Source organism: Asterias amurensis, chromosome 7, assembly GCF_032118995.1.
Source record: "Asterias amurensis chromosome 7, ASM3211899v1".
In the NCBI taxonomy this organism is placed as follows: Eukaryota; Metazoa; Echinodermata; class Asteroidea; order Forcipulatida; family Asteriidae; genus Asterias; species Asterias amurensis.
The window spans coordinates 23,398,749-23,420,473 of NC_092654.1; the positions used below are offsets into that span (position 1 = coordinate 23,398,749).

General features: G+C 38.0%; 4 protein-coding genes across 6 annotated transcripts in view; 2 read left to right on the plus strand and 2 right to left on the minus strand.

The window, feature by feature from the left end:
- Window positions 1–6,891, plus strand: part of LOC139939877 (uncharacterized) — a 28,455-nt gene extending 21,564 nt beyond the window's left edge. For 2 of the 3 annotated variants that reach the window (XM_071936034.1, XM_071936035.1), the window contains 9 exons: window positions 325–444; window positions 956–1,192; window positions 1,531–1,911; window positions 2,146–2,643; window positions 3,045–3,087; window positions 4,073–4,340; window positions 4,804–5,016; window positions 5,647–5,848; window positions 6,654–6,891. In XM_071936034.1, coding sequence (XP_071792135.1) covers window positions 325–444; window positions 956–1,192; window positions 1,531–1,911; window positions 2,146–2,643; window positions 3,045–3,087; window positions 4,073–4,340; window positions 4,804–5,016; window positions 5,647–5,848; window positions 6,654–6,884 — 2,193 coding nt within the window. In that variant the 3' untranslated portion in view covers window positions 6,885–6,891. Of the gene's footprint in view, window positions 1–324; window positions 445–955; window positions 1,193–1,530; window positions 1,912–2,145; window positions 2,644–3,044; window positions 3,088–4,072; window positions 4,341–4,803; window positions 5,017–5,646; window positions 5,849–6,653 lie in introns of those variants that run through there. The other variant, XM_071936036.1, reaches the window with a different exon arrangement.
- Window positions 6,892–9,070: 2,179 nt separating this feature from the next.
- LOC139939878 (dnaJ homolog subfamily C member 22-like) lies at window positions 9,071–13,517 on the minus strand. Its single transcript, XM_071936037.1, has 4 exons — window positions 13,401–13,517; window positions 10,589–11,266; window positions 9,691–9,932; window positions 9,071–9,299 (listed from the first exon to the last, which is right to left on the minus strand). The coding sequence occupies exons 2-4, from the start codon at window positions 11,184–11,186 to the stop codon at window positions 9,072–9,074; spliced, it is 1,068 nt and encodes a 355-aa protein (XP_071792138.1). The 5' UTR covers window positions 11,187–11,266; window positions 13,401–13,517; the 3' UTR covers window position 9,071.
- A 90-nt stretch (window positions 13,518–13,607) lies between these two features.
- On the plus strand, window positions 13,608–16,540 carry LOC139939882 (dnaJ homolog subfamily C member 27-like). Its single transcript, XM_071936039.1, has 6 exons — window positions 13,608–13,711; window positions 14,472–14,614; window positions 14,981–15,053; window positions 15,327–15,523; window positions 16,175–16,245; window positions 16,401–16,540. Exons 2-6 carry the CDS (start codon window positions 14,480–14,482, stop codon window positions 16,513–16,515), a joined length of 591 nt encoding a protein of 196 aa, XP_071792140.1. The 5' UTR covers window positions 13,608–13,711; window positions 14,472–14,479; the 3' UTR covers window positions 16,516–16,540.
- A 1,595-nt stretch (window positions 16,541–18,135) lies between these two features.
- LOC139939880 (dnaJ homolog subfamily C member 22-like) lies at window positions 18,136–21,694 on the minus strand. Its single transcript, XM_071936038.1, has 4 exons — window positions 21,554–21,694; window positions 19,654–20,331; window positions 18,755–18,996; window positions 18,136–18,363 (listed from the first exon to the last, which is right to left on the minus strand). Exons 2-4 carry the CDS (start codon window positions 20,249–20,251, stop codon window positions 18,136–18,138), a joined length of 1,068 nt encoding a protein of 355 aa, XP_071792139.1. The 5' UTR covers window positions 20,252–20,331; window positions 21,554–21,694.
- Window positions 21,695–21,725: the final 31 nt, after the last annotated feature.

Here is a 21,725-nt window from a genome sequence, read left to right on the forward strand (position 1 = left end):
GTATAAATGCACAAAATAGTTTGCCTGAAGTTTTGATCCTAGCAGTGACAACGCAACACAACACACATGAACAAGTATATAAGTGTAACAGAAACAGTGGAAAGAGATGAAAAGAGAGAAAGGCAGAAAGTACACAGAAAAGGGATGAACGATGAAGGCGACAAATAGGGTAGAGAGAAGGGGCTAGTTTTGTATTTTTTATGTTCTAAAACAATTCTGAGAGAATGGATTGGCAGTCTCGTCGAGTAATATTTTGAGTAAGTATTTAAAATGTCCGTTATTGGATTTTTAAAGGTATTTTATGACAATCTTTTTCTATGTCAGGAGGGTGTGAGACAGGAAACTGTAAAAGCTGTTGATGCTCTGGCTGGAATACAAGGTAGATCTGGTCTAATGGGATACCTGGAAAAGATTGGTTTCATACGACCATACCACGGACAGGAGGTACATCCACATTTTTAAGCCTGTCTTACATGGGTTTTGTTTTCATTTTTCGTTAAAGGATTTAGGATTGTTAGAGCTGACTAAGTAATCGCAGACATTGTTCATGTTATTTGAAGGTATATTTGCATTGTGGTGACTGGTGAGCAAAGAAAGCAGCCGTGTTTTGTTTGTTGGTGTCTTCAAATGAATCCTTGATTTTAACAATATTTCTATGGAGGGCTGGTACTGGCCCAAGCTCGTACTTTGTATGTTCTGTATTGTATTGTATTGTTTTTGTATTTATTGGCCAAACCAACAGAGGTCAAACTGCCAATCACAGAACTTTTAACATTGTATAACTTTTGTATTGACTGTGTAGCTTGACTAGGATCACAATATTTGCCAATTTTAATAAAAATAAAAATTCTTAATCACTGAGCTTTTAGAATAAATCTATCATTTAATTTATCTTTGATTTTTATCAATCCCTTCATAAGTTTGAAATTTGAGCTGTAAATGATTTCCTTTCTAGAAGGAGGTGATACAAGAACTTGCCCGACGCTACACCCCCGACCCCACCCATCATCGGCCCTCTACCCTGCACCCCTCCCGCATCCAGCTGTTAGCTCGCAGGAGGAACAACGAAGAAGATGTGTTACCCATCGAAGGCCTACCTTGTGTTTCTCCGGTCATAAATGTAGATAACTGGCTGTCACAGTATCAGATGGAATTGGGTAGTCGGCCAAGTGAAGACCTTTCATTTGATGATGTAAGTTTGGTTACTTGTTGTTTACTTATTTGTTGTGTTTATAACTATAGTTTGAGGCTTTGCATGGTGATTCGGACAGTATACTCTGTTCGTCTGTTGTGTTAATTAATTTGTACAATACTAAAGCACAACAGAAACTGACTGTGTAAATTTCAAATAACGTTGGGTTCAACCTGCAACTTCCGGATCAACTCAGCTATCTACAATTGGCCAAAATACTTCAGCCAAGTGAAACTAAACATACCCTTGAAAAAAAAAAACCTTGAGAAATAATTTTTTAATTTTGTATTTTGAGGGTAAGTTAGGTTTAAAAATTATTTATAATAATTTTTTTGAAGGAGGAATTTTCTGGGACTGAGACCCTCCAGCCTTGGAGAGGCAAAGTGTCAGATATGCAAAGGAAGTACATGCCATTACCTGACCAGAGGGTAAGAAAAACATCCAAACAGCAACAACGCCCCACTGGAAACAGAAGAGCCTCTGTACACCCAGCTCCCAGTGGAAGACTTAAACCAATTCCAAGGGATCAGAAACTTGGTGAGATGCGCAGGAATGATGAATGGCTCCCTCAGTTGCCGGTCGGGAAAGAGGATGGAGCGTCGTCTTATGATCGCTCCATGATACTGACACACGGACGGAAGACAAAACACGCTCAGTTACTTCAAGCTCATGATGAGACGATTGGCCTAGAGAAAGATCAGATGGTATACAAAATGCAGGTCAGTAATCAGTTAAAATCTTTTTAAATTAATAATTAATGGCCTGTCGTTTCGACCCTAGCAGAGTCTTCCTTTGAGAAAGACTCTGCTAGGGTCGAAATGTCAGCCCATTAACTATTTTTTGTATATATACCAAAGGTCCTTTTGGTTGGTAGGCAGTTTGCACAAGCTAATTCTATTTTCTCAAGTAAAATATGTGTCACTGGTTAGTATTGTGTTTATGTTGATTTTAAGGCCAAGCTTCACTGCCATCATGAACACTACGAGAAACTCAAGCAACTTCAGCAAGCAGAACGAAGACGTAAATCCAGTTACGTCCCAAGCAACTCCCGCTTCTACACATACTACAGCAGACAAGCTCAGATTCATCCTTCAGACTCTGATGAGTGGGAGACAGACACGTCGCAAGAGTGGAGCAATACCGCTCTCCAGAGGGTCAAAGCTGTCATCGAGGCATTCAGCAAAATGCCATCTAAACCCCTCAAACCTTTCTGGGAGTTACCCAGCGAGTCAGGGGTCGGTGGGAGCAGCCTTCTTGGGAGCAGTATGCCTAAGATGGACGGAGAGGACAAAGGGAGGCAGGGAGAAGTGGAAGGAAGTAGTGGATTCTTCACAGAGGTTGACCTCTTGGGTCAGGGGTCAATGCCAGAGAGACCAATGTCTAAACTGACTGTGAGGAATTTGCAGAAACACGATGCCATCAGCGGAAAGGCTAAAGTGGTGCTGGATGATGTAAGTTTAGATGCAATAACGCTTCAATTTTGGATGGTTTACAAAGCTAGTTCGTATTCACTCTTGTTGTCACATTCAATATCAAAAATAGGTCATTAGAACACCTGGGAGTTTTAAGACTGGTGATGTAAAATTTAATTAATCGCGATTATATCGAATATCGCGATATATTGTCGGCGATATATCGCGAATAAAATAAATCGATATCGCCCAAGCTTACCTTAAACTATCTCAGCTCCCTAGGGAGTATGCTGCCAAGTATGTAGTGCACCAAGCTAAAACAATCACAAGAACCATGTCTGACCTCACATAATTTATTACCTGATTAAAAAATGTAACAAAAAAGTGTTGTGGTGGTTTTGACTCATTGGGATTTGTTTCATTTCCTTTGTTCCATGCAGAGTACCCTTTCCACTAACACATATACAAGCCATCAGATTCAGAGTGAGTAGTGAAAGTGAACAAGAATTTTAGCAAATCGAGATAAGAGATCGGTTCATTACCAAACTATGACCCTACCTTTAAAGGCAGTGGACACTATTGGTAATTACTCAAAATAATTATTAGCATAAAACCTTTCTTGGTGACGAGTAATTGAGAGAGGTTGATGGTATAAAACATTGTGAGAAACGGCTCCCTCAGAAGTGCCATAGTTTTAGAGAAAGAAGAAATTTTCCACGAACTTGATTTCGAGACCTCAGATTTAGAACTTGAGGTCTCGAAATCAACCATCTAAACGCACACAACTTCGTGTGACTACGTGTTTTTTCTTTCATTATTATCTCGCAAGTTCGATGACCGATTGAGCTCAAATTTTCACAGGTTTGTTATTTTATGCATATGTTGAGATACACCAACTGTGAAGGCTAGTCTTTGACAATTACCAATAGTGTCCACTGCCTTTAACATGAAATCATGTCTTGCAGGAAAAAATGCTTTATTAAGTTACACAAAGATATAAATAGTTTTTATAAAGTTTTTTTGTAAAGTTTATTCATCATCCTGTCAAAGTCATGTCCTCTTCCTTTACACAGCCTTACACACTTTGTGGCTAACAGTTAACCTGTTGTAAGAAACGATAAACAAAATGCTTTTCTGTCCAGATGGTCCGATTTTATACTTAAGTACCATCGATGTTTTGCAACCTTTAACTGGTGGTGTGAGGTCATTAAATAGGTTTGGATTTAAACAAATATCTTATCACAACAATGTACAAAATCCTTATCATATTTTTCCGGCCTGCATGGCCTGTGTGATTTATCGTCTTTTAGTGTGCATTACTGGCTGAAGCCAGTGACCTCAGCATGACATCACAACTACAGTAGCGTATAATTGTGACAGACAGATTTACACATAACTGAAACTGAAAGAGACTATTTTAAATTCAAATGAAGGAATATTTTTATTCCCTGAATTATCTCCAAACCAGAAAACTGGAGGGAATTCTTCAGTTTGCCCTTCGTCCAACGACGCAAGAAACAAAAGGGTGCATTGCCATCCCACAATTCACCGGCCAGCTTTCAACCAATCAAATGCATTTCATCAAAGATCAAGGTTGAAAGTGCACAGGGGGAAAAGGGTCAGAGGTTATTGGACGAGGTCTTTGTGGACCCAAAGAGGGTGGAGAAGAGGGCGGGGCAGGGGGAGGTTTTCTGTACTCCAGTTCCGGAAAAATTGACAATCGATACCAAAAACAGGTTGAGTATCAGAACATAATTTCAAGTCAAATGAGTACAATTTTGGTTGTCATTAAAATTAATTTTAAAGGTGTTGTGCAGGTTGGCAGGGATAAAAACATTCTTTTATTTTAGTCTGAAAGCTTGTCATGGCCCAATTTCATGGCTCTGCTTACCGCTGAACTCCGTGATTGCAATAACCATTCTGCGCTTACAGGGCAAGTGCCAAATTTCTGCATTACCCGAGTAACTGTAACCACCCAAAATGGTTCACTAAAAACATACTAATAAAGTTATGGCAAAGATCTAAATGATGAGTCGCACCAAACATCAACACTGTCTGCAACTATTTTGTCGTCCCTACCAATCATGTATGAAAATTTGTTAAAGAGAAATAGAACTACAGGAAAATTGGCAGTTAAAATCTCAGAGTACCATAACATTTTAACTTTAATTAAAATTTGTTCCTATGTATACTTACCAGATCAAGTGGGGTCAGCCAGTACGGGAATCTGGAAATGAGTTGGACTACGAAAAGTCCAATTAGAGATAAAGATGTCAAAGGTCGTAAGGTTGTCTCTTTCACAACAGTGGTCCCTGATGATAGTGACAAGGAGCAACGGAAACAATGGCTGCAGCAACAGATGCTTTACCCTTCACTCTATCAGATGAGGATCTTAGATGAAAAACGCAAAAGGTAAAATCAGATGTATGCCTCATCACATTTTTGCTAAAATCAAAGTTCAGAATTTAAATTTTGTTGTTTCTTTTTCTAACACTCACAGCTGAGGACACAGAAACTGCAGAACTAATCACACCTGTGTGTTACTGTAGTCAGGTAGTAGAAGTCTCAGACTAAATTCAGACTGTTTTTGTCTGCCAGGTGAAAAAAGTAGCTGTTATTTTCTCCAGAAATGAAGAAATTCTTCTATAGTCCTGGCCTGAACACACTGTACCCAGAAGCTCCTTAAAATTGTAAAATCTACAACTCCAATGGCTACCAAAAGGCGGAAATAGAATCTTTCATAAACCAACCGGTTTGCAAGCGACTAGTTGAAATCCCTTCAGAAAAATAGTTGTAAAATGAAAACTAAAGAGTGCACAGCAACACAGATTTCAAAATGGGAAAAAAGCTCTTTAGCGTGCTATTGTGTAAACTAATGTGTAAAATTTATTGCTAACACAAATGGTGCATGGAAAGATAAACTTACCTTCATAATTTCAGACCTTTTTGTCAGCAATGACTGGCACCCCTGAATCCATTCTCCCACTCTCGTCTCAAGCTCTCCACTCTGTTGGATTAATTTAACCAATTCATCTTCATCAGGCATGCCGCGATGGTCAATGCCCAGCAGAAGTCTCCCCATCTACCTCTCCTTCAACGTCATTCCTCCACTGGGTTAAAGAGACTCCAGTACCGATGGTCATCTCCAGAGCCAGTTGTCTGCTCTCAGAAACTCAACAAAAAGCCGACAGTGAGAAAACCAGAGGCAGCTAGGATACAGGAGAGGGATGAAATAGTTGAAAAGGTTTGTATTAAAATACTGAAAAATGATCACTGGGAGTAGGTTACCAGCCAAAACTCATGTGTACAGGTTTATAGGCAACAACTTCTACTCAGATCTTCAAAAACCAGTCTTCTCGCCATTCCTATGGGGTAAAATCCTTCTGCACTAGATTTTGTGAAAGTTGATCTACAATTACATCATATTTCAAATGGAAAAAAAAAATTTGCAGTAGGAATTGGAACTCTAAATGATGGGAAAACATTCTAGTTAAAGGAACATTACAGAATTGGTTTTGCTTGCAAAAACAGTTGCTGGCCGTGTAAGCACTTTATGTAATCCACCATATATACCATATATATAAACTGACAAACCTGTAGAGGTTTGAGAACGATCAGCCTTCTGGGTCACAAGAGAATAGTGAAAAACCGATTACAAATTTTGCATTGCTTCGATGCCAAAACAAAAATGAATAAAACGCTCCCTGAGCGATAAACTCCAAACAAGAAATTAGACTATTTGTTTCTCATGAAATATGCAATTTCAGACAGAAATATTTCAAGGGATGTTTTCTACTATCACCATCATTAGACCGTGTAAATTTTATGTAAATCTGTGATCTTCCTTTTTTCTTTTTTTACCAATTCTGTAATGTTCCTTTAAGTTTAAGGCAACACTATGGACATTTTAGAAAAATACAGGTTTGAAGTAACAAAATCGTACAAGGTAACACCATGGAAATTTTGAAAAGACCGATATACATTGTACTACAAGGTTTCAATCATGACACTGTACTGAATATTTTTCAAATATCAAATTTCAATTTCAGGAGTCCAAAATAAAGAAGACGCACATATACCTTCCATATCTTCCATATGTGGGAACGCGGATGCCAATCGTGCCACATAACTCCACCATCTCTCACCAAAGCTCGATGAAACTTCCCAAGATTAAGCCAGCATCAGCTGGGAGCAGTGTAAGATATGTTGATGACTTACCAAGCTTGCAGGAGAAAGTAGAGAGCTGTGTGACGAATCCTATCACTATACCTCAAGAATGACGATGACTCTGTGATAATTTTGGGGTACAACGACTGGGGGTCGGGTATTGGGGTTCATTAAATTAGGGGTAGGGAGAGGGGATTCAGAAATTGTCCAGGGACAAGGCAACTTTTAAGGGTAGTCGGGTAAATATGAGGGTTCCCTTTTTACTTGAATTTTTAAGGTCAAAGGTGAAGGACGAATGGTTATTACTTGTCCGATGTATACCTGCCAACTGTTCCTGGATTTAATTGCAATTTTCCAGATCTTTTAGATTACAAGCGGCAATAAGAACATTCCTATTTATGACAAGATACGAGCAATGACGAGATAAGTTGAGATTACGTTATGGGGTACAGAGATTTTAACACATTGTTTTAAATATTATGTACATCACTTGTAGTGTAATTCAATAAGCTTTACTCGCACGACTTTTTGTGTCGCTATACGAGGACTCGTGAAACTGTTGTTTCATATTTCTGAGGTTTCAATGTTGGCAGGTATGCAATAGTGCTATTTCAAATGGCCTTAACTACATTTGACATGTCTGGGTGTTCCGTTTTGTAAGGGGCAATTGCAATTGTGTAAATTAACTTGAATTTATACATTTGATACCAGGAACAAAAACCACAATATATGTTTGATTGTAATTTCCAAAGACAATTTGTTTTTACTTCATTCAAAGATAGAATATAAAATTTTACATAATGTATATGTAACTCTTCATTTGCTAAAAGTATTAGAAATTGGTACAATCAACGTGATGCATAATTCTGTGTATATTCCTTGAAATTTAAAATAAAAATATTTCACACACCAACAAAAGAATGAAGATAACAATTTTTGTGAATTGTAGCATTGATCAAGTATTCTGTAATATCGATTGTATAGTACCCAAGTGAAACTAAAACCGAGTATTTAACTAATGCTAAAAATCTCCAAACCAATTAATAACCATCTCCATTATAAATTTCTGTAAACATAACCAAGCAGTTTATAAGGGTGAGAATTGTTGCTTGTGATCATTTCAAAAATTTAGCTTGTTGGGCCTGGGTTTTCTTCTTATTCTGAACACAGAACCTCCCAGATGTTGCAAAATTTTATTGTAAATTTGATGTACTTTTATCTTTTTAACTTCTCAATTGTTTTAGGTTTTGTGGAAAGAAATAAATAAATTCAGGAGGTTTACAGACTCTGTGCATCACCAGAAAAACTATTTTGGTCTCCGTTTGACGATTGTGTTTACTTCTTTCAAGAAAATTTGAAGACTTTGAGAAAGAAATCTGATCAATTCAGTAAAAAATAATACTGTAAACTTTTCTGAATTCAGCAGCCATCTTTTGTCAGATTCCCTGTATACACATATGGCACTGATAGTTTTAATTTTCAAGGCACCAGACTGGTTGAAAAAAAGATACAAATTTTGCATATATTGTTTAATACTCACAGAGTCAGCCTCGTACATTATCTTTGACAAGTTCAAACGTGGAATCTAAATTATACTTTCAATAGCTTTAAAGTCACATTCTGAAAGCTTAAACTGGCAAGATACCCGTGCTTAGGTTTATATGCAAATAAGGTGTCCACAATAAGCCATATGCGATTTAGATTTGAATAATGTCTGGTACAATGACATGCTTAGTCACAAAGAAGCTACCGATTAAATATATGAATTCCCCAGACTGTAGAGACAGTTGCTATGGCACATTGTTTATAGGGTAAGCTTTTTATAATGATTTGTACAATTGTACAATTTGTTTTAGAATTCTTAGGTTACTTGACTTATTTACTTAGATAAATATCTGTGAAGCGTCTTGAGTACCTTTTATTTAGGCGGACTTTCGCATAACATGTTATTTATTATTATTAACACAAACAATCTTCCCCCCCCCCCCAAAAAAATGCCACAACCAAGACTTACCATGCACGATGATTGTTGAATTGAGGACTTAGACAAAGTTAACAGCGCCCTCAAGCGACCTTGTTTACTACTTGTGTATAAGAGACCATGTTTGATGTTACATGTTACATGTTCTTGTTGTTTCTCTCTAATAAAAGTTACTCTGACTCTGATAAAAGTCACACTCTGACTCAGTTTGCTCGTCTACGCAACAATGATGCCAGTCGTCATGTGAATCGACCATGGAACTTGTCAAACCATGGCCATGTGATGATTTATCAAGGGGTAGATTTGGTTAAGATTTCAGTTACATATCACGAAACTCATACTCTTTTTGTTTCCGGTAGTTCTGTCTCCGAGCCCGCTTCTCCTTGATCTTAGACAATGTCTCATAGGCTGATTGAATCTTCATGAAAGCCGCCGCAGCCTCTTCTTTGTTTCCATTGCGAATCTTGTCCGGGTGCATCTCACGGACGAGCGTCCGGTAACGCTTGGTGATTTCCGCTTGGGTCACACCCTTGGAAAGCCCTAAAACCTGTTTCCAATGGTAAACACACACACACAAACACATAAATGTTTGTTGACCCAGTTACATGAGGACTTCTTATCATTCTCCCACTGTTTGGAAACGAGGACATTCTTTGTCTGTTAAACCACCCAGATCACTTTTCTCATATTTGTTGAAGTTTTCAGATTTTCAGCCTTGCGCCAACTCAATATGTTCATATTACAACAATCCCAAAACTAATTATGAAAATCCTTGTCGTCTCTCCTTAATCAAGTCAAGGGTTTCATCATAGCAAAGATGTTTTCAAAGAAAATCGATTACTCAAGAAACTGCTAAAAAAAACATGCAAGTGGGCAGGGATAACTTGCGATTTTGACCCGGAAGATTGTACCCAAAAAACAAAAAGGTATAAACTTGCCTGATAAGCATTCTGTTCTCCTTCAGGATCTAAGGACTGCACGAATCGACTCCACATATTCTCCCAACCTTTCTCCCATCCCTCATGGAACAGCGCCTTAATGGTCTCTTTGAATTCCTTCCAGATGGGAGAACCAAAGAAGTGGTCGACAGCATCCCTAAACCGAATGGTTTCTCCATCAGAGGTTGTGACTGAAGCGTTGAAGTAGAGGGCAGAACCCCACAAACTCATGATCATAGATCCTGTCAGAAAAGTTTACAAAAAATACAAACAAATTATTAGTTATTACAAAAGCGCGAGTGGAATGCAGAAAAAATATAGCGCTTCTGCGTCCCATATCCACAAGAATGAAGTCTTACATGTTAGCAGGTTGGTGGTTAAAAAAGCAAAAATTGTCTTGTTTTAACACTAAATAGGAGAGGGGGAGGGGAGGAATTACAATGTTTGTTTTGTTGTTGATTTTGTGAACATGATTAATGGTAATTTTGTGTCTTCAGTTTTTAATTCTTCTGCTGTCTCTTAACAGTATTTCAGCAGAAATATTTATTGGGAGAATTGATAGGGTCTACTCGTATGGAGTTTAAAGTGAGTAACCATTTAGTTTTTGTTTTCCTTCTCAAGTTCTCAGCCGCCCCCACCCCCCCCCCCCTCCTCAAAGATCTATTAAGCCCTTTTCAAACTACTCTATTCCCCTAGCACATGGGCATACTCCGGGGAATTACCATCCCTTCTCTGGAGTAGGGGTAAGTGGTAAAACCTGTGGGTATTCTTGAAACATGCAGCTGGAACACTGTGGAATAGGGACCTACATGTAGGCGGAAACAGTATGAAAAGTGAGCTGGGGTAACTGGTGCGAAACCATATGCAACCAAGCTTTTCCTTCATCATAAGTACTTACCAGCGACAAAAAGCACAAAGAGACGACTGCACAAGCCTCTTTGACTGGGCTTCCTTTTGAAGCTTCGATCTCTCTGGAACAGAATGGCGCTAAGCAAAGCCATGTATACAACAATGTGAGGGTTACTGATAAGCTTCAATGCGGGTATGACAGCTCCCACTATCGCCCACTTAAAATGTCCAGTTTCCCGGCCGATATTTCCAACAATGTGGACACCAATGGCAACAGAGAATGGTACGACGAGGCTTCGGACTATCGGGTACGCCACAGCAAAGTCCTCAGAGATGGCGAGCATTGACAGGTACCCCAGGAAAGTTCCAAAGCATGCTTGGCCGATGAACCGACTTGGGTTGAACGGTGGTGATTTGCGTATTCTGATCATTTCAGTGAGACGTTCCATGTAGTACGGCTCCTCATTTGCCGAATCAACATACGACGGTAGACGCCACATGTCACGAAACCAACCCAGACCGAATATACCGCCACCAGTTGCCCACCAGACGAATGCATGTCTGTCTCGACCCAGATAGAAGTGATGCACACCCAGCCATCCCAAAAACCACCACAGCACATACGCCACAAATAGATTCTTTGCCATCTTGGATCACCGTCTCCTCTCTACTGTGTGTGCACTTCTCATTAAACTCACGCAACACTTTGTGTCAAATATCACCTCATCTAGATGCAAAAGTAAAAAGCAAAAAGTTATCAATTGGTTCTAGCATTTAATATTAATGTATAGTAACTTTTTTACTGCTCAGTATCATTATTTGGGCAATTCCACGATTACTCAAAATAACATTTCTGATACAAAGTTGTTTGAACAATAGTTAAATTTATTATTTATTTTCGAACAACACTAATTTCCTTAATAGTTTTAGTTTTTTAATTGTAGATTTTGGATATTATTTATTATTTTTATAAATTAACTTGAAAGTGTTCTTTATAATTTAACCAAACATTAATTTCCTTTCTTTATTTTTTATTAATTATGTGATTCGTACTGTTTTTATGTAATTAGATTTTAAATGTAAGTTATTTGAAAAGAAATCAAATAGGATTCAATTATTAATGTTTGTCAATTTATGAATTGTTGAGAGCCATACAGAAAGCAATGCTCTGGTTGAAAGCAAAGAAACATCTGAAGACATTTTTGGGGGGCCAACACAATCGGTAATTTTCAACAGTGAATGTTATAGAAACAGGATAACTTTCCGTATGAACCACCACTTGTTCACTCATTTTTACAAAAAGGGATATCTCATTGAGGTAAATTAGATACTATAGTATTTTATTTCGAATGAAAAAGTGGTGGCGCCATACGGAAACTTTTCTTAGAAATAAATCAAATGGGTCGCTTTTGAAGGCATCGAATATTATACCCTGAACATCGGTGCACACTAATTATCCCGTTTCATGTACACACAAAAAACGGTCAAAGGACATTAGTTATAAATGATTGTTTTCCTATTCAAAGAAAACATAAAATTACTTCCCGTCAACCATACGGACAGAGTTGACTTGGGACCGAGTTGACGAATTCGGGTCATCTCGTACCCAAGTCAACTCGTACCCAAGTCAACTCGTACCCAAGTCAACTCGTACCCAAGTCAACTCGTACCTAAGTCAACCTGTACCCGAGTCAACTCGTACCTGAGTCAACTCGTACCCAAGTCAACTCGCACCCAAATAAATGTTTACAATTTTTTTTACTCGTACTGATAAATATTGTAGTTTAATTAATTTATTTATATTGTTAATCATACATTTAGCTATTCATTGTTGCAGTAATGATTTTGTTTTCTTGTTTTTTTTCATGTTGCAGTTTTTTTGTACTTATATAGGCCCTATCGGTGGGGGAAATTAATCAGAGAACTTTTTTTTTAATATAGGCTTGTTAGAATAAATTTTTTGTTTTTTTTTATTCGGAAAAAAGATAATAAGAACTTACGCAAAGTGTTTTGGTTGGAAAAAGTGGAACAGTATGATTGTTAAAATGTACTTGTTTGAATCGGAAAACGATAATCAGAATCGCAAATGAATGAATTGAATGAATTCTTACCATGAAATTTTCTTTAGGGAACACTTTAACAGGAAAAACACCAAGGTAAACATGAAGGGTTGCGTTTTATACATAGTATATTTTTGAGAGAAATGAGCAGAAATGAGATGAACAAACATTATTAAAAACGAAATTAGTGAGATTATTATTAATAAAAGCATGGAGGTAGGATTAAAAGTGAGCTCCATATGATGGTAGAACATCATTTTTATTTCCTATCGCTTACAAAATCATGCCGCACGGAAATTCTCCGTTTCGGCATACAACGTACGTTGTACGGTACGAGTTGACTTGGGTACGAGTTGACCTGGGTACGAGTTGACCTAGGTACGAGTTGACTTTGGTACGAGTTGACTTGGGTACAATATTTTGGGTACGAGTTGACTTGGGTACGAGTTGACTTGGGTACGAGTTGACCTGTTTCGGAGTTGACTGGGACCGAGTTGACTTGGAACCGAGTTAACTTGGGACCGAGTTGACTCATAAGCGCTAGAAGTGCTTAATGCTGGCAAAAGTCTGCTACACAAAAATAACAAAAACAAGGTCGGCCAATTGGCAATTAATAAATTATTATTTGATTAAACTTTAATTAATTAAATAACTTTAATTTAACTTGTATTAAACTTAAAGTAAACTAAAGTTACCTTTAAAAACTATCTGTCTGACTTCAAAGTAAACGGCAGTGTACAGTGCACTACACAATTGTGATTTACAAATACTTGTATTTTGAAAATACTTGCAAATACTTACCATGCTTAAGTACGACGTGTACTTCTCTGCTTGGCTAGTTTTTATTTCCCGAATCTTGCAAGCAATCGAAAAAAAACACCTGTATTTCAGTTGAAAATGACACCCTGATCCGTTCAGTGCTGTTACTTCGTTTGACACGTCAAGGTACTTGATAAATTGCAAGATAATTGGAGAGGGCGCTGTTTAACCAGTTCATTTGGGCGTCCATAGCGACACAGAACAGCTGGGGACTGAACTGAAGATGGGAAGGTGATGAGAACTTACTAGATATGTTGGAGCTGGACATGGATTTTGTATTGACATTTTAACAGGTAAAAGTTTCCCAACTTTCGTTATTATCTTAAAGGGGAACTTTCACTGATGATAATTGATTATTGAATTAAATTCATAATTTTTGTTCCAACAAACATCATCATGATCTATTCTACTTATTAATAGGCTAAGTTAGGCTAAGTACTATCAATTCAATATCATTAAGTTTTTCAGCAGAAACCTCTAACTTTGCACAGCTCCATGGTTAGACCAGGACTTGAAATTAACTCACACTCTGCTGATCATAAACACCAGCCAGAGCTTGAGTCTGGTGTGGCTGACCGCTTGGCCAGGACAAGCCGCTGCCAGGACCTGACATAGATTAGTAAAAAGTAGACCTACATTTACTACATATACGATACATGTATCTGAAAAGAAACTGTTATTGTAATTATAGCCTACACCGTGTGTACATGTAGGTCACCCCTTTGGTACTCGAATATCGATAAAATGTTTCTATTTCTTTTCCAAGAACTTATGCATGTTTATTTCACCCGAAGCCAAAGCGACTTTTTGCACTTTGCAGGTCCAAATCTTGGGGCTCCAGTAAAGCACCTACCGGTATAGACCCAGTAACTGGGGCGCTGTACTCCTTTTTCTAGTACTAATAACTAGTATGACGGAGAATGTCAACATTACAAAAAAAGGAGTACAGTGACCCAGTTACTGGGTCTACTACCGGTAATAAACTAAAAACCCATGTGATTGTGAGTGTCACTCCAATCATTTGGTTTGTTTCTTTTGGTTTCTACTCTAAAGATGACATAATGGATCGAGAACCAGGGCATCTTCCTGTCTGCGTCCAAGATGCAGTCTCATCTCTCATCTGGGTCAAGGTCATCGCCGTAGGAACATCAGCTGCAGGTAAAACCTGCATCATCAAGCATTTCTGTGAAGATAAGGTGATTAAGCCCTTGATATATTCTGACTTTTGGTTGAAACAAATTCTTTGAAAGATTCATTCATTTTGTGCTTCTCTCTCTGTTCATCTCTTTCTTTTTGACTGATTCTGTTACACTACACCTGTCTAAGTGTGTTGTCGTCTTAGACTCTTTCTATGGTTGAAATGTCAGGCCATTTAATAGCTCTTATTTTGCAGAAAATAAAATTGTACATTATTAGTGAGTTAAATGTGTTGACAGTTTCGTAGCCTACCATTTTTTTTTTCAATCTGATAAACTTTAAGAAGCCACAAGAAATAATTTTTAGATTTGTATTATACAGAAATATAATATTGAATTTAATTTCGTTTTTTTCTCTCTCTACAGTTTTCTGCAACATATCAACCTACAGTTGGTGTTGACTATGGATTTAAAATACAGAAAGTCAAGAAAGAAGACTGTAAGCGAACTTTGAATGCAATTATGACCATACAGATTTTGTGTATTCAGTTCAAATAGAAGAGATTCTGATTTTTTTTTTTTTTTTTGTGGGGGGGGGGCAAATTAACAGCTCATTCAATAAGTTTAACCATGGATTGGTTTAATAAACCAAGTAGTTCAATGTAAACACACTCACTTATTTAAAATGATGTATACTTTCTGAGTTCTTGTTGACAACTCATAATACTTTAATGGAACACAGATGTTTTTTTTTAAAATATTTTGTCTACAGTGCGAGTTCATCTATGGGATCTTTCCGGACAGTTGGAATATTCTGAAGTACGCAATGAACTCTACGGCGGCACTCACGCATGCATCTTAGTCTTTGATGTGACCAATCGCAACTCATTCGAAAGCTTGGACTTCTGGTTAAAAGAAACAGTGAGATTCGGAGTGGGCGCTATGCACACTGTGGTCGTGGCAAATAAGGTGAAACATCTAAATTTATGGGGTTTTTTTTTGCAGTCCCCCTTACCCTATCCCCCCCCCCCAAAAAAAAAAAGAAAAAAAAATGTATTATCTAAATAAATAATCACAACCCTTTTTCTAAACATATGGCTTCTTTGAAAGCCATGGCTTAAGCTCCATCCACCTTGAAACCTCTTACTAAAAGTTCTTTTTTTGAAAATTACTGACACAGCCAGAGCCTAAGTCAGAGCCTAAGCGATGGTTTCAAAAAGAGCCACATTTATTATCAAGAACAGGATTGTTAGTAATTGAACATTTATTTGTTTCAATCTGAAAATCCCAGCACTGGTCCTCCTGCAAAATATTGAAGATCCCACAAATTTTGTCCATTAATCCCTGACAAAATACCAAACCACTTGTCATTGTTTACACATAGTATTGAAACAGAAACTCCGAGTTTGATGACTTCTTAACAGGTTTTTTATATATTTTATTCATGGGAAACTTAGCATGGTGAACACATGAGCTGCAAGTTCTTATCTTTCTGTTTGATCTTTTGTGACTGTAGAGGAAAAAATTGTCAGTATACAAGTACATGTACACACAAATGCTGTTACCACTTGATAAACATTTTGTACAAACCACTTGCAAATACACTCATTATTCCCCCAGATTGACATCAAAGGCAAGAGGGTAATTACACCTGACGAAGCAGCAAAGTGGGCAGCCTCAAGAAAACTCAAGTAAGTTTCATTATTTGTTTTCTCAGTACACTTCCATCACGTCCGCCATACCTCAAAAAGGCTTATTGAGCAATTTAAGCTAAAAATATTTTCTCCTAAAGAATTTAATTCAGCAGAACTAAATACTCTCCTTTTGTGGTGTTTTTGTTCTCCAGATATTATGAAACATCTGCTCTAAGTGGTGAGGGTATTCAGAGGATGTTTTGTGAGGTGTTAGAGGTAGCCTCCCTCAGCGCCACACAGGGACAGTCTGGAGCAATAGGAACATGAGACCGGTGAAGGATTCTGATTGAACTACTGGAGGTGCCAAAATTAAGTAGCCTAGATAATAAACATGAACAGGAACTTGAATTCTGCAAAGTATTTATAAGATATTTTGTGAGGTGCTAGAGGTACTCTCAGTTAAAACCTCATTAAGGAAAGAAGTTGAAGTGTATGGGGCGTTGGACTCTTTTACTGGTGTCCATCATGAGTACCCTGGAGTTAAACAAATGGATTGTAAACTCGTTATCCTTGTGAGGTACATTACTAAACCTCAGTCAGATGCCACTGAAGAACAGCCTGGATTATGTGAATTGTGTGAGGTTTTGCGAGTGTGAGAGGTACATGTAACTGACATCACTTGTAGCCTCATTGGAATCTTATACAGGTGTCCATCACGAGTCGGAATATAAACGCTTCTTATTCATTGGAGTTGCAAGACTAACCATGTTTGTTTGCTTCCGAAGAAAAGCTTGTATCCTCCCAATTGCTGGATATGTGAAGTGTGTGGGGTAACCGAGGTTGCCTTGAAACCTAGGTGTCTCTTTTCAGGTAAACACTGTATTGGCTGTCAAGCAGACAAAACAACACAATCACAGACTTGGAGCAAAGTCAATCACTTTGTACATAAGTGGATCAAAATGAAGTGATAAACTGAAGTTTCTAGTGAAAGAGCTATTTTTAAGAACAAGTTTATAGGCCCATCTCGCTTTCTGAAACTCTGGCTTTTTCATCATGAGCAAAGTATAGATCATAACACACAGCCATGACATGGAGAATGCCTTGACTTGCTAGAGAGGCCATGACCTCTGTTGACCCGGTCTTGACCTTGGTGTCCCTTCAAAAGTTTCACATGAATTGTCCAATTTTCAGATGGAAGTGCCCCTTGCACAATTAAAGGTGACAAAAATTGTGTGATTAGAAGCCAAATTCAGGGCAACTTTTTTTCTGATACAAACCACTGAAATAACATTAACTTTGCAAGCGATAACCTGTCCATAATGCAACACTTTTGAGTTTATATGAGAATGTTTCAATTGGTTCAATTAATGTGCAAACATTTGTGGCAAGTCAGAACCGTACAGTATTTGACTTCAATGTCTGTTAAATAGTCCTTAATTTTGACATATTTGGTCCCTGAAAAAAAGTAGGAAATGTTTTTTTTTTTAAGTACAAGGGCTGACCCTTAATAGACTTTTCAGGCTGAAATCTAAATTTTCAAATCAGACTTCAGTAGAAAGAATATCATGCATGAAGAATAATGTCCAATAAGAAAGAAATTGACCACATGTTATTCTTGTCAATGTACCTTGGTGGAACAAGAAGACTGATAAACCTTTTAATAAAAATAGCAGACTAAAACTATTAAGTTAGTCATGTCACTCCGATCAATTTACAGATAAATAATTCCCGGCAATCGCCATGAATGGAAACAAAACAACCTTCTCATTGCAAATTTTACATCATTCTTTTGAGGATAAAAGTCACACTCTGATAAAAGTCACACTCTGACTCAGTTTGCTCGTCTACGCAACAATGATGCCAGTCGTCATGTGAATCGACCATGGAACTTGTCAAACCATGGCCATGTGATGATTTATCAAGGGGTAGATTTGGTTAAGATTTCAGTTACATATCACGAAACTCATACTCTTTTTGTTTCCGGTAGTTCTGTCTCCGAGCCCGCTTCTCCTTGATCTTAGACAATGTCTCATAGGCTGATTGAATCTTCATGAAAGCCGCCGCAGCCTCTTCTTTGTTTCCATTGCGAATCTTGTCCGGGTGCATCTCACGGACGAGCGTCCGGTAACGCTTGGTGATTTCCGCTTGGGTCACACCCTTGGAAAGCCCTAAAACCTGTTTCCAATGGTAAACACACACACACAAACACATAAATGTTTGTTGACCCAGTTACATGAGGACTTCTTATCATTCTCCCACTGTTTGGAAACGAGGACATTCTTTGTCTGTTAAACCACCCAGATCACTTTTCTCATATTTGTTGAAGTTTTCAGATTTTCAGCCTTGCGCCAACTCAATTTGTTCATATTACAACAATCCCAAAACTAATTATGAAAATCCTTGTCGTCTCTCCTTAATCAAGTCAAGGGTTTCATCATAGCAAAGATGTTTTCAAAGAAAATCGATTACTCAAGAAACTGCTAAAAAAAACATGCAAGTGGGCAGGGATAACTTGCGATTTTGACCCGGAAGATTGTACCCAAAAAACAAAAAGGTATAAACTTGCCTGATAAGCATTCTGTTCTCCTTCAGGATCTAAGGACTGCACGAATCGACTCCACATATTCTCCCAACCTTTCTCCCATCCCTCATGGAACAGCGCCTTAATGGTCTCTTTGAATTCCTTCCAGATGGGAGAACCAAAGAAGTGGTCGACAGCATCCCTAAACCGAATGGTTTCTCCATCAGAGGTTGTGACTGAAGCGTTGAAGTAGAGGGCAGAACCCCACAAACTCATGATCATAGATCCTGTCAGAAAAGTTTACAAAAAATACAAACAAATTATTAGTTATTACAAAAGCGCGAGTGGAATGCAGAAAAAATATAGCGCTTCTGCGTCCCATATCCACAAGAATGAAGTCTTACATGTTAGCAGGTTGGTGGTTAAAAAAGCAAAAATTGTCTTGTTTTAACACTAAATAGGAGAGGGGGAGGGGAGGAATTACAATGTTTGTTTTGTTGTTGATTTTGTGAACATGATTAATGGTCATTTTGTGTCTTCAGTTTTTAATTCTTCTGCTGTCTCTTAACAGTATTTCAGCAGAAATATTTATTGGGAGAATTGATAGGGTCTACTCGTATGGAGTTTAAAGTGAGTAACCATTTAGTTTTTGTTTTCCTTCTCAAGTTCTCAGCCGCCCCCACCCCCCCCCCCTCTCCTCAAAGATCTATTAAGCCCTTTTCAAACTACTCTATTCCCCTAGCACATGGGCATACTCCGGGGAATTGCCATCCCTTCTCTGGAGTAGGGGTAAGTGGTAAAACCTGTGGGTATTCTTGAAACATGCAGCTCGAACACTGTGGAATAGGGACCTACATGTAGGCGGAAACAGTATGAAAAGTGAGCTGGGGTAACTGGTGCGAAACCATATGCAACCAAGCTTTTCCTTCATCATAAGTACTTACCAGCGACAAAAAGCACAAAGAGACGACTGCACAAGCCTCTTTGACTGGGCTTCCTTTTGAAGCTTCGATCTCTCTGGAACAGAATGGCGCTAAGCAAAGCCATGTATACAACAATGTGAGGGTTACTGATAAGCTTCAATGCGGGTATGACAGCTCCCACTATCGCCCACTTAAAATGTCCAGTTTCCCGGCCGATATTTCCAACAATGTGGACACCGATGGCAACACAGAATGGTACAACGAGGCTTCGGACTATCGGGTACGCCACAGCAAAGTCCTCGGAGATGGCGAGCATTGACAGGTGCCCCAGGAAAGTTCCAAAGCATGCTTGGCCGATGAACCGACTTGGGTTGAACGGTGGTGATTTGCGTATTCTGATCATTTCAGTGAGACGTTCCATGTAGTACGGCTCCTCATTTGCCGAATCAACATACGACGGTAGACGCCACAAGTCACGAAACCAACCCAGACGGAATATACCGCCACCTGTTGCCCACCAGACGAATGCGTGTCTGTCTCGACCCAGATAGAAGTGATGCACACCCAGCCATCCCAAAAACCACCACAGCACATACGCCACAAATAGATTCTTTGCCATCTTGGATCACCGTCTCCTCTCTACTGTGTGTGCACTTCTCATTAAACTCACGCAACACTTTGTGTCAAATATCACCTCATCTAGATGCAAAAGTAAAAAGCAAAAAGTTATCAATTGGTTCTAGCATTTAATATTAATGTATAGTAACTTTTTTACTGCTCAGTATCATTATTTGGGCAATTCCACGATTACTCAAAATAACATTTCTGATACAAAGTTGTTTGAACAATAATTAAATTTATTATTTATTTTCGAACAACACTAATTTCCTTAATAGTTTTAGTTTTTTAATTGTAGATTTTGGATATTATTTATTATTTTTATAAGTTAACTTGAAAATGTTCTTTATAATTTAACCAAACATTAATTTCCTTTCTTTATTTTTTATTAATTATGTGATTCGTACTGTTTTTATGTAATTAGATTTTAAATGTAAGTTATTTGAAAAGAAATCAAAGAGGATTCAATTATTAATGTTTGTCAATTTATGAATTGTTGAGAGCCATACAGAAAACAATGCTCTGGTTGAAAGCAAAGAAACATCTGAAGACATTTTTGGGGGGCCAACACAATCGGTAATTTTCAACAGTGAATGTTATAGAAACAGGATAACTTTCCGTATGGCGCCACCACTTGTTCACTCATTTTTACAAAAAGGGATATCTCATTGAGGTAAATTACAAAAAGGGATATCTCATTGAGGTAAATTAGATACTATAGTATTCCATTCGAATGAAAAAGTGGTGGCGCCATACGGAAACTTTTCTTAGAAATAAATCAAATGGGTCGCTTTTGAAGGCATCGAATATTATACCCTGAACATCGGTGCACACTAATTATCCCGTTTCATGTACACACAAAAAACGGTCAAAGGACATTAGTTATAAATGATTGTTTTCCTATTCAAAGAAAACATAAAATTACTTCCCGTCAACCATACGGACAGAGTTGACTTGGGACCGAGTTGACTGGGACCGAGTTGACTTGGGACCGAGTTGACTTGGGACCGAGTTAACTTGGGACCGAGTTGACTCATAAGCGCTAGAAGTGCTTAATGCTGGCAAAAGTCTGCTACACAAAAATAACAAAAACAAGGTCGGCCAATTGGCAATTAATAAATTATTATTTGATTAAACTTTAATTAATTAAATAACTTTAATTTAACTTGTATTAAACTTAAAGTAAACTAAAGTTACCTTTAAAAACTATCTGTCTGACTTCAAAGTAAACGGCATTGTACAGTGCACTACACAATTGTGATTTACAAATACTTGTATTTTGAAAATACTTGCAAATACTTACCATGCTTAAGTACGACGTGTACTTCTCTGCTTGGCTAGTTTTTATTTCCCGAATCTTGCAAGCAATCGAAAAAAAACACCTGTATTTCAGTTGAAAATGACACCCTGATCCGTTCAGTGCTGTTACTTCGTTTGACACGTCAAGGTACTTGATAAATTGCAAGATAATTGGA